The sequence below is a fragment of the Falco cherrug genome, chromosome 5 (genome assembly GCF_023634085.1).
Source record: "Falco cherrug isolate bFalChe1 chromosome 5, bFalChe1.pri, whole genome shotgun sequence".
Classification (NCBI taxonomy): Eukaryota; Metazoa; Chordata; class Aves; order Falconiformes; family Falconidae; genus Falco; species Falco cherrug.
The window spans coordinates 7,666,105-7,679,859 of NC_073701.1; the positions used below are offsets into that span (position 1 = coordinate 7,666,105).

Sequence of the window (13,755 nt, forward strand, 5' to 3'; positions counted from 1 at the left end):
GGAAGGGGCCGCGGCCTTCGGGGGGCGCCGCCTTTCCCAGCCCTGCGCCCCTCGGCGTCCCGGCGGGGTCGCGGGTGCCGCGGGCGTGTTTGGAGATAAACTTGAGGAGAAGCGCTTTTGGAACAGCCGGCGGAGACCTTCGCTGGAGAAGCGCCAAGCGATGTGCGACAAAGCACGGCCCAGTCATACCTGCGATTATGCTTTTAGGGAAGCGCAGAGACCCATGGAGAACCCGCGGCTCTCCAGCCTGGCACCGCTGCATCAGGCCACGGCGCCGCTCCTGGGTACCGCCCGTCCGGGAGCCGCGGGTGGGCACGGCCACGGCCTTAGCTGAGGTAACTTTCCCCGAGTCCTCAGTTCCCAAGAAATGCTAATATCAGCTTTATATTAATCGGTAGACTCTAGTTTTCTGGCTTGTGTATCTGCAAGAATACGCGCAAGAATAAGTGGTGTTTTTTTCTTCAATACGTTGGCCTGCAGATGGGTGATGGATGGAATTAAGTAGATAGGAGTGCCTGTTGGAAGCAGCAGGGAGAAGGCTGCTTAAGGAATTGGGAGAAATACCAAGCTTTCAAAAAGCAAGCTTGTGAGTCAGTGGGATGGATGTTAGCCAACACTGAGAAGTCAAGGGTTAAAATTTCTCAGACATTTCTCGACAGGGGTGTCTTTTGAGCCTCAGTTCTCCCAGTCCTTTAGTTTTGGCAGTAAAATAGAATTGGTGTTCTAGCTAAGGTGATTATGGACAGGGAGAAGAGGTGGTAGGAGAGCATGTGCAGCGATCCCTGACTCTTTGAACATTACTGAGCAACTGTTAAGAAAGAGTCAGCAGGATATGACTAGCCGGGCATCTACAGATCACCAGCAAATGCTGCACAGGCAGAATACAAAGTAACAATCAGGATCAAACTGCAGATTTTTTTTTAAAGTCACTTTTTTTTAAAGTGAGAGAAACAAGGACTGATGGTGACATTCTTTCTTCACAGCGTAGATGAAGGGACTGGGTGAGATGCACAGCTGGCAAGTATGGCTTGGAAACAAGTAAGATCCTTAGAAAATTTAAAAGTAAAATGTGCTAATTTTCTTCCTTGTTTCCTCCCCTCCACCTCTTTTTGTCTTTCAGACAGTTTCTTCCCTGTTTTAGGCTTGGCACCGTTATTGACCTCTTTGGTGTACCCACAGGCAATTTCCTGCCTCTTTGCTTTCCCATCTAAAATGGTTTCCTGCATCCTACAGGTAAATTTTAATTAACACAGGCAAAAAAGCCTCCAGTCTTTGAAGAGAGTTTGAAGAAATCTTGCCTGAATGTTTTTGAGCATTGTTCTGCTTCTAGCTGCTCAGCATGTCTCAGCTGCTCAGCATGTCTCGGCTGCTCCAGCTCTGCACGCTTTGACCATGAGCAGCAATTCCTCCCTCAGCAATGTGAAGGGCCTGAGGAACCTCACCACGCAGGAAGATGGGGCGGTCAGAGTCACAGAGTCCATCGCTATCATCGTCATTGCTATTTTCATCTGTTTGGGCAACCTGGTGATTGTCATCACCCTGTACCGGAAATCTTACCTTCTCACGCTGAGCAACAAGTTTGTGTTCAGCCTGACCCTCTCCAACTTTCTACTCTCTGTACTGGTGCTACCTTTTGTTGTCACCAGCTCCATCAGGCGAGAATGGATCTTCGGAGTTGTTTGGTGCAATTTCTCAGCCCTGCTCTACATGCTGATCAGCTCAGCCAGCATGCTTACTCTTGGACTCATAGCTATAGACAGGTGAGCAGCTCTTTTCTAATGAGTCTTAACAAATTGCCTACTCATTCCATACAGTGACTTGTTGGCTGCTCATAGAATTGAGAAGCACCGCAGTGGGTAACACTGCCTACTGTTGTAGTGTTATTTTTTCTTCAGCCCCTTGTGAAATTCTGATACAGAACAGAAGAAAGCAAAGTCGTCAATATGCAAAATGAGGACATGCATCTAGATTTTTTTAAAGCTATTAGTGGTAAAATAACATACTACTTGAGAAACAATAATGACTTAAAATTCCAGATTATATCCTAAGCATGCTTTCACATATAGGGACAGTTTTAATAGTTGCACATGTGCCTTCAGCTAAGTTTTACAATCTTGACTGCAATGATACGTATTTTTATATGTAATTATTTTTATAACAAGGTCCCTGAGCCCACTTTGAGGTTTGGAGAAAAGAGAACCAATTATCAACATCATTAAAATGTGGGGTTTTTTTATTGTATGTCTTTTGTTCTATTGACACTTTTCTTGTCCACCAGGTACTACGCTGTCCTGTACCCGATGGTTTACCCGATGAAGATAACGGGCAACAGAGCAGTGGTAGCTCTTGTGTATGTGTGGCTACATTCCCTTATTGGCTGTCTCCCTCCCCTTTTTGGTTGGTCGTCTTTAGAGTTTGACCAATTCAAGTGGATGTGTGTGGTGGCCTGGCATAAAGAGGCTGGCTACACTGCCTTTTGGCAGATCTGGTGCGCACTGCTGCCTTTCATGGTCATGATGATCTGCTATGGATTCATATTCCGCGTGGCAAGGATTAAGGCCCGCAAAATCCACTGTGGTAGCATCGTCATTGTGGAGGAGGACTCCCAGAAGAATGGGAGGAAGAACTCCAGCACCTCCACATCCTCTTCTGGCAGCCGACGGAATGCTTTCCAAGGGGTTGTCTACTCAGCCAACCAGTGCAAAGCTTTCATAACCATCTTGGTTGTCATCGGTGCTTTCGTGATTACGTGGGGGCCTTACATGGTAGTAATTACATCAGAGGCGCTTTGGGGAAAAAATAGTATTTCCCCTGCCTTGGAGACATTAGCTACATGGTTGTCCTTTTCCAGTGCCATTTGCCATCCACTAATTTATGGACTGTGGAACAAGACAGTGCGCAAGGAACTACTAGGAATGTGCTTTGGGGATCGGTATTATCGTGAGTCCTTTGTTCAGCGACACAGGACATCGAGGTTATTCAGCATTTCCAATAGGATCACAGGTAAGATGCTTGGCCGTAAAAGACATGCTTCCTGAATACCAGTAAGAGCAAGATTTAATGCCCGCTTCTTCTTGGCGTGTTTCAGGGCTCTGTAAACAAAGTGGGATGTTTCTGGAAGTTTCAGCAGTCTTTTGTTCAGGTTATCATAGACCCTTGAAAGGAGAATATTTTTGTGGGAGCTAACCTCTTTCTCCTCTCTAGTAAAATTTTCTCTGCTAGAGAAGACCTAGTGATGAGGTTAACAGATCATTTATTTTTTTCTCTCTCAAGTATTTCCTTTCATATGCCTGTTGTTTTATGTTACCCAGGTTTTTACACTACTAGTTGTACGTTTGCAGCGCTTGTTCTTTGATTCCTGGCTTTGTGCTACAACTCTGAGATCCACTAAAATTACACTGGCCTTACTATATCTGTAAATTTGGTTTTTAGGCTTAATGACTGTGAAGAAAAGATCATAAACAAAGTAAAACTATGTAAAAGAGTAAAACTATTTGGTGTCTCCCTGAGCTGCAGGCTGAGAGCTTCATTGGCTCAGAGTTTGTTTTGGTGTGGTTTTGGTTCTTTTTAAGTAGAAATGCAACAAAATTCTGATTTTTATTATTTTTTTAATAATTTCCCTGGTCCTGTTCGGAAGCATCCAAAAACATCTTCATTGGGTCCCTTGGGATATTTCACGCGAAGGCAGGAACTTAAGTTATTTAATTGGGAGTGAAGATCTAAAATGCAGAAGGAAGGGGAAAGCAGCAAGGCATCTGTTGTCTTTCCTGCAACCTGGGATCGCTGGGAGAGACCCATCTAAATGAAAGAGTTCTGCAGCTGCAGCCACATGACAAACTGCAGGAGCTTTGGGAAATCTGTATCCATGAGATGCTGTGGATGAATACATTGGGAACTGCGGTGGGAGGGAAAGACAGGAAACTTCTTTCTCTTTCCATGCGATAAGAAACTGACAACTTCAAATTTATCAGGTGTCTTAGCTCGAGGCTGATAGGGAGGGGAAAAAACCCCAACCAAACCCACAACAAAATCTTGAAGTGGGATCCAAGGACAGCACTTTCCCTAGAGTCTCGTCTCTTCTTGTTTTGGAGATTTGAAAGAAGCCAGGCATTGCTGTGCCCCAGCCTCACTCACGGGCTTCCTGCCACACTAATGGGCTGTCACAGCTGCTGGTGGCTGCCAGGTTATTCTCTGTCTAGAAGGTGTCTGGCAAATATTCCCAATCTCTTGGAGTGTGTATGATCCTGTGTTCAGTCCATCTGGCACATAAAATACATGCAATTGCAGAAAGAGTGGGAGGGAGATGGTGCAGGTAGAAAGGAGTCTTGCCATATGGGAAGACTCCAAGGATATTTGAAAGCTGCTGACTGGATTTCAAAGATGGGAAGTCTAGATGCTGTGCAGTCTGGATCAGCAAGGTAAGTTTTATATGTAGAATAATAAAAACAGTAGAGTGGGTGTTACCCAAAGAGGTTTTTACTATAGCAGACCCTTTAAACATTCATTTTGTAACAAGAACAACACTTTTGCAGATTTGGGACTATCTCCTCATCTCACTGCCCTCATGGCAGGTGGGCGACCATTAGGAAACAGCAGCAGCACAGGAGAGACAGGTTTCAGCTGCTCACAGGATTCAGGTAACTAAAAGTCTCTTGCTCTCTCTTTTTGGGCAGAAGATTGCACTTGTAACTTGGCGGAAATCTCTGGGATATTTTGTATTTACACACACAGATGTCTCTTGGTGGATGGATGACATTAAGTATCAGTTCCAGCTGTTACAACAAAACTGCTGCAGTTGCTTTTTCCTTCCTTGCTGTCAATATATTTACTTGCAAAATACTGTTTGCTCTAAGGAATGATGACCCTCCCTTAATAATGTGTCCTGGGAACAGGACTCGCAGCTTTTGTGCCCTTCTCCTGTAGTTTCTGTCATTCTTCAGGGAGTTTACATGTATCCACAAGGAACAGAGCAACGAAGTTCTGTGGAGAATGTGCTTGTGTGTTTCCTAGTTTGTCTTGCTCATCCTGCAGTCTAAACATAAACACTTAGGGTGGTTTCAGCTTATGATTTTGTCACTACTTGAGATCTCTCAATTGAAGATGATTTGGAAAAGGGCAAAAGAGTTTCGCTAGTAATTTTCTGTGCAGAACTGTAGCTAGATTTTTTTTTTTTTTTGGCATTTAATTCAGCTACCACTCCTTAACTGCACTGCAGTTACTTTAAAGAATATTTCTGCTCTAGAGTCACCAGAGGGTGATCTTCTAACATTTCCTTGGTGTTAGATGTTTGTTTCTTTCTTTTGTAAAGGAAGTCTGTGGAGCTAGGATTTATTTTGGTAGTTGTTTTAGGCTGGTAGTTTTATGACTGTTATGGGTATTCTGCAGCTGCATGTGATGAAGGAGAATAGCATCCTGGTAAACCTGCCTGTTGTGGTTTAACCCCAGCCAAGCACCACACAGCTGCTCGCTCACTCCCCCAGCAGTGGGATGGGGGAGAGAACTGGAAAAGTGAGAAAACTCATGGGTTGAGATAAAGACAGTTTAATAGGTAAAGCAAAAGCCACACACACAAGCAAAGCAAGGAATTAATTCACTAGTTCCCATGGGCAGGCAGGTGTTCAGTCATCTGCAGGAAAGCCAGGCTCCATCACGCGTGACGGTTACTTGGGAAGACAAATGCCATAACACCCAGTGTCCCCCCCTTTCCTTTCCCCAGCTAATATACTCGGCATGATGTCATGTGGTATGGAATACCCCTTTGGCTAGTTTGAGTCAGCTGTCCTGGCTGTGTCCCCTCCCAATTTTTCGTGCCCCTCCAGCCCTGTCACTGGCAGGGCCTAAGGAACCGGAAAGTCCTTCATTTATTATAAACATCACCCAGCAACAACTAAAACCATCAGGGTGCTATCAACATTGTTCTCACACCAAATCTAAGACACAGCACTGCACCAGCTACTAAGAAGAAAACTCTATCCCAGCTGAAACCAGGATACTGCCTCTGCTAAGAGGATATTGTGAGTTTTTTTTTTTTCTTTCATTTCACCTTTTGATGAATGGTATTGATCAGTTTAAACAAATGAACAAACTAAATGCATACCAAATGCTGTTAGAAGTGCCACTGTTTGTTATGGAGGGTCCATAGCCTGGGAATGGATACACAAGGACCCACTTTGAAATACTGTTTCACTGGATGCCTTTACTGTGAGGAACTAAAGAGCAGAAAGAAGTCTTAGTCAGTCTTCAATGCTGCCTGGATTGATGTATGTGATCCTGTGGCCTGGTAAACAGAAGCTGGGCTCTTCATGTGAAAAACAGATGAAGTAGCAGGAAAGGACAATAATCCAAGTGGTGTCAGCTGCCACAAAATATGGAGACCTCAGTCCCAATTGCTAGAAATACTGCCTTAAGATCAGTTATTCCAAGGACAAAGATCCAGCCTGTAAGAATAAAGGGCTAGTCTCTTCACTAACCCCATTTGAAAAAACACACTGAACTCGTGCATTTGAAAAAAACCCACTAAAATTCTGCTCCATGGAAGAAAGTATCTTTTTCTTCCTAGTGCCACCCTTCCATTGCACACTGTTTCTGAGGAGGCTGTGATACCCTTGCAGATCAGTAATAGTGGACTGTTTTCAGTAGACAGCCTCAAACCCAGCTAATTCACAGAATAGCACAGAAGTTGTTTGCTTACTTGGAACTGTGTATTAGGGCAGCAAGTCGTTCTCTTTTTTGTGCGCTGCAGGGAGATGTAAGACATAACATGCAAGTTTCACCTTAAAAATCTATATCATAATGAATTGTCAGCAAAGACTAGAGCTGTGGAGCAGCTAGTGTGTTGTCTAGAGGTATACCCCCAGTGATGTCTTTCACTTCTGTAAAATGGGTGCTGGAACACCTCTTTTTTGCACAGAATATATTCGGGATTAAAAGCAGTCAAGTGGGTGAAGATGTGAAGCCACCATCCGGAGGAGTTATGAAACCTGTGAAGGCTCTTTGTCCTAGGCCTGTTGTCACATCACAGGAGTAAATGGACTGATAGTAAAGTGTCACACATCGAATGTGTGCAAGTTGTGTCTTCCTGTAGCAGCTTACCTGAGGACAGCTTACTCAGCACTGTTCTAGTGTCTCCCCTAAATGCTTGCTCTGCTTTTCCCTTACACAGCAGAGACCAGCATTGCAAGGGAGGTCTAGGCTGCAGTTTTGCCCTTTGTGTGAAAACAAAAGATGTGGCAGAGATGCCAAGATGAATTTGCTTGTGCTCGTAAACTCTGTTTTATATTGTAAAGGTGCAAAGCAAATGCAGGGAGGTAAAAAAACCCCAAAAACTAAAGTCCTAAACTGGAAAAAAGACTCACCGGACAAAAATCATTCCCAACCAGCAAGGGATTTTTCCCCATTAAAATACATTTCAAGAAAGTCAAAATAGATTAGAAACAAACTAAATTGAACAGAAAAATTCTCCAGTTCAGATTTCCATCCAGGTCTGATTACAAGCATGATATTTAGCAGCTATGGTCGTCTGCCTCTCAGGTAGCCACTGCTAGCCTCTTCTCTTAATCAGGAAATGGGGAAAGTTGCCCTCAACTTTACCCTTTATTTACTAAAGGTAAGGTTTCACCTATGTCTGCTGTCCTGTTGAGAGCTCTGCAGCTGAGCATTTCAGAGCTTCTTGAGGTTTTTAGATGGCTAATGAGAAAAGATTTCTAAATCTTCTGAATGAATACTCTGACTTCATTCTTTTTCTGTGCACTGTTCTAATTCAGGCTGAAATTTACTCAGAGAAGCTGGGTTTAGACAGTCTTTGAAGGAACTGCTATGGACCAAAAGAGTTTTTGCCACCACTTAAATATTTTATCATATTGTTTCTCTGTTTTGCTTGAGAACTCTTGCTTTGTTTCAGGAACAGATGCAATGCTTCTTGAAGATTATAGCTCAGATGGTCCTCATGCCCCACACTGCATTTGTCCTCCTCGAAGGAGGAGTTCAGTGACGTTTGAAGATGAAATAGAGCAAATTAAAGGTGGGTTTAGGGATAAATGTGGAAAAACTCAGAATTACCTATATTGCCTGCTCAGGAAGCCTCCCATGTCTTTCAGAATTGTTTTAAAACATCTCTGACCACTGTTCACCTTGACAGACCTGACTATTCAAGCAGGCACAACAGAAAGTAAGATCAGGTCTTTCTTGCAGTTCTCAAATAACAACAGGCAGGGAAAAGAGTTAGAAACTGGGGTTCCCTGCATACATATTATTTATGTTGCACAGCAGTATCCTCTCTGTAACTCTACTCACCTGGTGGCTGTTGCAGTCTTTTTTGTGTTTCTCAGGGAATACATTTTCCTGCCCTCATACATTGATTCCATTATCCCAACGTTTCTCATTTGCTGCCTGCTCTTAACTTTGTCATTCACAGACTTGAAATTCTTCCATTTACAGACTTTAATGGTCTGAATAGAATTTCATTGTGTTTCACTTACTTTTTTTAACTTAACTTTTACTTCACTTACTGAGTATGTTTCTCAGCAGATAGAGGAAAACAGATGAACCACATGCACTTTTTTCAGTCAACTCTGATTCTGTGCTAGCAAAGTGTTGCTGTGTGCTGTGATCGTCTGTAAAACATGGCAAAGTTAGTTTAAGCTGATAGTTATGGACTAGTAGACTTGGTAATAACTGGATTTATTAAACACAAATGTTTGTGGACACTACAAAAATGAGTAGAATGTTTTTAAGAGTCAAGTAATAATAAAACCTGACTGATTTTTTTATGATTCTGAAATGAGAAGACTCTTCCTGTGAACCTTTCTTTTCAAACATCTTGGCAAAATGCACTCTTGCCCTCTTCCCAGCGTGAGCTGATTATTTCCTTTTATGATATTTTTGCATTATCGTACGTTTCCCATTATCTTTCTGGTGATTATGTAGGGGCAGACATCTGATTTTTTGTGCAGTGCAGTGAAAGGAGGAGGCCTTAGTGCAAAAGTTCCCCACAGGTTTAGCAGTTCTTTCTGGTATGTCTCAGGTTTTTCAGAATCTCTGAGACTTTAACTTATTTCAGGTGCCTCACTGAAGAATTGTGTTTAGGATGAACACCTGTGTTGCTCAATGTGTTGGTGGTTATATAGATGCTACAAAAACAACTACATCAACACTGAAGAGCAGGTGTATTCAAGGTAATAAAAGGTTGGGAAGAAGTATACTACTGCCTGCAGCTGCAGTTTTCAACCTGTCCTGGCATGGCGAGCTCTGTGGCTTCCCCACTGGAAGTGGCTCCCACAGTGCGGCTGGAACAAATTTAAGCCTAAGAACAGCAGACTGCTGATTTTAATCACTGCTTGGAAGAAGCACTTGAAATTTGGTTGCCGTTAATCCATAAACACAGCATCTGGTGTTTGGGTTTAAAACATAGTATAAAATAGCTCCTAGACTGCACTGCTCATGTCAGTGAAGTGTGAGATCTTAGTTCAAATGCACTGAGAATTGCTGTAAGGCTGTAAGTCATGCTTACAGCAGGGCAAGTACAAATTGAGAAATTTGTTTCTGTCATCTGCAGGATGTCTTGCCTGATGCCAGACAATTCCTGTTGTCCCTGATCCTGGACTCGAGATAGTAAGCAGAAATCAGGCTGTTGACTTCATTTGAATTAAGACCAAAAAAATCCAGCGTGCACAGGTTCAGATTCAGAAAATCATTCAACATAAACTTAATTCATTAAGTTAAACGTGTATAAGCACTTTGTTTCATCAGATCTTTTTTTTTTTTTTTTCACTTGGAGGCAGTCTTTCTCTGCTTGACCTATCGAGGTCACTCTGAACCTTTATGTTCTATGAACCATTTGGTTATCCTGGCTATTGCTAGTACGTGCGCTCTGTAGGTTAGTTACTTTGCAGAAGGCATGATTATACCTTTACAAAAGGATCAGTGTTAGTCTTCAAGCATTTGTGCAGCCATACTGATCAACTGTTACTTTTCTGATGTGTTGGTGTTTTGGGTTTTGGTCTTTTTTTTTCCAGAAGCTGCAAAGAATTCTGTTCTTCATGTAAAAGCCGAAGTCCATAAATCTCTGGACAGTTACGCATCCAGTTTAGCAAGAGCTATTGAAGCTGATGTGAAAATCAGCTTGTTTGGGGAAGATGCTTTACCAGGAGCTCTGTTCCCTGTGCGGACTCTGCCAGGAAGCAGTATGAACACACGGCGTGGTATCAGACCCCATGCTAGCCAAAGACTTAAGTTGCAGAGCATCGATGAAGGGAATATTTGACAGGAGCACTGGAGTAAGAAAACTGAATGAAACCACTAAGCAGGACCTACTACAGCTGTTAGTGTTACAACAGAACCAGGATACCTTTTTGGGATGCTGTCGGTGTTTTTTCAGCACTTGAAAACCAGCTGAATTCTGGTACTTAAATCAACATTTTACAGCAGTGTTTGTTTACTCTTTAGGGTGCTAATGACTCTTGTGCCATGTCTTAAATCTGTCACACAGTGCATAGGAATGCAGGGTTTGGTTTCATCAACCAGATCATTAGTCTGTTGAGTCTTGGGTCCATTACTGGCCAAAGCCGATACAGGAATGAAAATGGAGAAGTATATGCAGTGTTTATTTCAATGTTGCATTGATCCTTTTCTGACCGCCAGGATAATCAGTTTATACTCAATAGCTGGAGTGCTCTGATAGGTCGTGCATTGGATACCACATGCAGCTTTTCTGTCAGAGACTCCCAAATGAGGAACATGGACTTCACTAAGGGCAAAACTTGAACTTTTCGGAGAGCTTATGTAGAGTATCGTCATACTTACCCTTGCTAGTGGGTGTTTCTGGCTGTTCAGCAGTCACATTACTAGATCTGAAATTGGATTGTGCAGTGCTTCTGTGTTGTAAGACACCAGCTTCTCTAGATGTAATAGGTAGGAGCAGATCTGTGCTGGAAACATCACAGAGACTATATTTGAGGGAATCATCAGTGCAGAGTTCTTAGTTTCTCTGAGAACTTCAATTCACTTCCCCAGTTTTGCTTTTACTAAAATGGTACTCTACAGCTGTGGTAAGCTTGACAGAATATAAATAAGGTGTTACCACTTCAGGATTCATCTTTTCTAGAAAGACAATTTCTATCAGTTGTTTTTTTTTAATCAGGAGGGAATGTAGTATTTAAGCTATAGTTACCTCGGTGCATCTATTTCTTGGAGTATTAATTCATTAATCTCTAAAATGAGAACATTTGGCACTTACATTGCACTTTGCATGTTCTTAAGCACTGTACAGACATTACCATGTTAGGCCTTTGTGGGAGGTTTCATCAGCCCTGCTTGCCAAAGAAGGGAACTCGGCCACAGTCAAGCTGCTGGCAATGAAACAAGCTGCAAGGTAGAAAAGTTTGTTACGGAAAGAGGGATGAGGTATATCATACAAGCATGTGGGCTTGAGGAACCTTTCTGTGCCTTCCTGGGCTGGTCCCTTCCTTACCTTGTGGGGGTTACAGCCCTGCCTTACTGCTTATTTCAAAGAGAGGGAGACCTAAGTGCATAGGGTGATATCTTGGGGGTGGGTGTCGGTAGCAAACGGACTTAAGGACCAAGGATTTGCGTTTGTTTACTCTGTGTCTGCTCGCCCTAGCCTTCACTTTTCCCCAGAAGTGATTTATATGAGTTTTTTGCTGCAGATTGTTTGGACATCAGGGGCAGGATGTTTCCATTTGGGCAAAAACTGGGTGTACACTTGTGAAATTATGGCTGTGTGCAACTCATTTGCAAGCACAGAAGCAAACTGTGGCAGAGCCTCAGTCCAGTACTGTATTTAGACATCCTGTTTGTCTGTGTTCCCAACTCAGAATTGTATTCCACATGAGCTTATGTCCATCTCTGGACAAAGCAGCTTGACTTTGTGAGCTAGCCTGAATCCCATTACACTCCCATGTAAGATATAACTGCATGCTTAAAATTCAGTACATGGTTTACTGATTAAGAACAGGTTGTTAAAGCAAGAACACTTAAGCACCAGTAAGGTGGTTCTTTGCATAATGCAGGAATGAAATGACTAATAATAGCGAGGGCCTCACTCCGGTATTTTTTGCTTCTAGTACGTTAGATAAATTGGCACTTGTGGGCACTCAGTCAAAAAAGAAAAATCCCAGTATTTGCCAGGAAATGTCTTGCGCTGAGGTCATCATTGCTATCACAGTTGCTTGTAGTACTCTGCGCTCCGTAAAGTATACACTTGCCCTGGGTGGCTTGAAGCATTCTATCTGTGTCCCTTTTATTTCATATTCCTGCTTCCAAACAAGTTGAGCAAAGTTGTGGCTGTGAAAAGGGCACACGTGGGCGCGTATGTGTTGTGGTGCTAGCCTAAACCGGTGTATATTTAGGAGGAAAAATACCAAGGCACGTGTGAAAGCACAAAATTGTTACTCGTGTGTAAAAGTCACGTTTTTCACGCAGGTACTCAGCCAAATTCAGCCTTCAGGCAAGTCAGTGGGGTTGCATCTGTTTACACCATGACTGAATTTGGCTGTCGATGTTAATTTTGCTAATCTGTTATTTAGTGTAAATGTTGTTAATCCTTTTGTACACACATTATAACCTTTCCATAATTCTCTTACTACCAGAGTCATTATCTCAGTTGAATTGTCATTAACAAAAGCAGTCAGGAACAAATGCACGCATTTTATAAAATTGTAATCCCCATTTTAAATACAGAAGAAAAAAGAAACGTTTCCAGCTTCCAATAGTCAGTGCTGCGTGTTTATACTTCTGCTACTACAACTTAAGTTTATTTCGGAGTACTTCACTTTTCACGGGCGAGCCTGGCAGCGGAGGCCGTTCCCGCAGCACCAGGCAGGCCGGGGTGAGCGCTGGTCTCACCGTCGGGCTGGTGCCACCACCGCGGAGCAGCGCCCTGTCATCGCGTACCGCCCGAAACGCGGGGGAGCGGAGGCCACGCCCCCTGCCTCTGGCCACGCCCCATCGGGCTGCCCTCTCGCCAATGGCAGCGCGCCTTCCTCTTCCCGCCCTTTCCCCGGCGTTATGAATCGGAACCTGCGGGGGTGCGGGAGCGACGAGGAGCAGTGAATTCAGGGCGCGGCTGCGATTGGCTCCGCCGCTCTGGTTGGGCGGTCTGATTGGCTGGGTTCAGGAAGGGGCGTGGCAGCTGCCGCCCGGCGGTGGGCTCGGTGCGGTGCTGGGGGGAGCCTGTGCGTGCGGAGAGCCGGGCCGGAGGCAAAGCGCTTAAAAACCTGCGGGGGTAAAGGAACAAAGGATGTATCGGTCGGAATAATGGAGAAACGAAACCGATGCCTGAAGAAGAGGCGATTTCCCCCTCAGCCGGCGTTCCGCGCGCTGCCTTGGGGCCGGAGCGGGGGCAGTGCCCGGGACAGCCCGCTGGTGGAGCCTCTGGCAGTGACAGTGATGAAGCAGGGTTTTGTTTATTCCTCATCCGATAAAAGTAAACCTGAGAAATCAGTTAAGAGTTTGCGCTTAAGAGAGATTCCATCGGGAAAATGAGGAAGGAGCATGCAGTGGGCATCACTGATGGGAGCTGCAGCATCGCATGGTGTGGAAGGACCCCAGGACACTACAGCTCTTCGCAACCATCGTGTAGTCCAGCTGAAGCAGAAGGTCACTTACTGCACCCATTATTCCCTTTTTTTTTTTTTTGGTTTGGTGTCCAGGGGGACTTCTCTTACTCATGACAGGTATCAGAATATGGTATCCCCTCACAGCAGAAATGCAAAATATTTCGATGGTTTAGGAAAACGG

At 43.9% G+C, this 13,755-nt stretch overlaps 1 protein-coding gene across 2 annotated transcripts; it reads left to right on the forward strand.

Annotated features, from left to right (window-relative positions):
* The first annotated feature begins 1,124 nt into the window (after positions 1-1,124).
* GPR161 (G protein-coupled receptor 161) lies at positions 1,125-12,717 on the forward strand. Of its 2 annotated transcripts, XM_027816997.2 has the most exons (6): positions 1,125-1,233; positions 1,331-1,760; positions 2,279-3,003; positions 4,533-4,637; positions 7,901-8,020; positions 10,014-12,717. In XM_027816997.2, exons 2-6 carry the CDS (start codon positions 1,393-1,395, stop codon positions 10,259-10,261), a joined length of 1,566 nt encoding a protein of 521 aa, XP_027672798.1. In that variant the 5' UTR covers positions 1,125-1,233; positions 1,331-1,392; the 3' UTR covers positions 10,262-12,717. The 2 variants fall into 2 exon arrangements, with proteins under 2 accessions (XP_027672798.1, XP_005433415.3); XM_005433358.4 differs by lacking the exon at positions 1,125-1,233 and having other exon boundaries at positions 1,303-1,760.
* Positions 12,718-13,755: the final 1,038 nt, after the last annotated feature.

Coding starts and splice junctions, on each gene's coding strand:
- GPR161 (XM_005433358.4), top strand. CDS start 1,303: ATGTTTTTGAGCATTGTTCTGCTTCTAGCTGCTCAGCATGTCTCAGCT. Junction 3,004..4,532: donor CATTTCCAATAGGATCACAG/GTAAGATGCTTG, acceptor ACACTTTTGCAG/ATTTGGGACTATCTCCTCAT. Junction 4,638..7,900: donor CAGCTGCTCACAGGATTCAG/GTAACTAAAAGT, acceptor GCTTTGTTTCAG/GAACAGATGCAATGCTTCTT.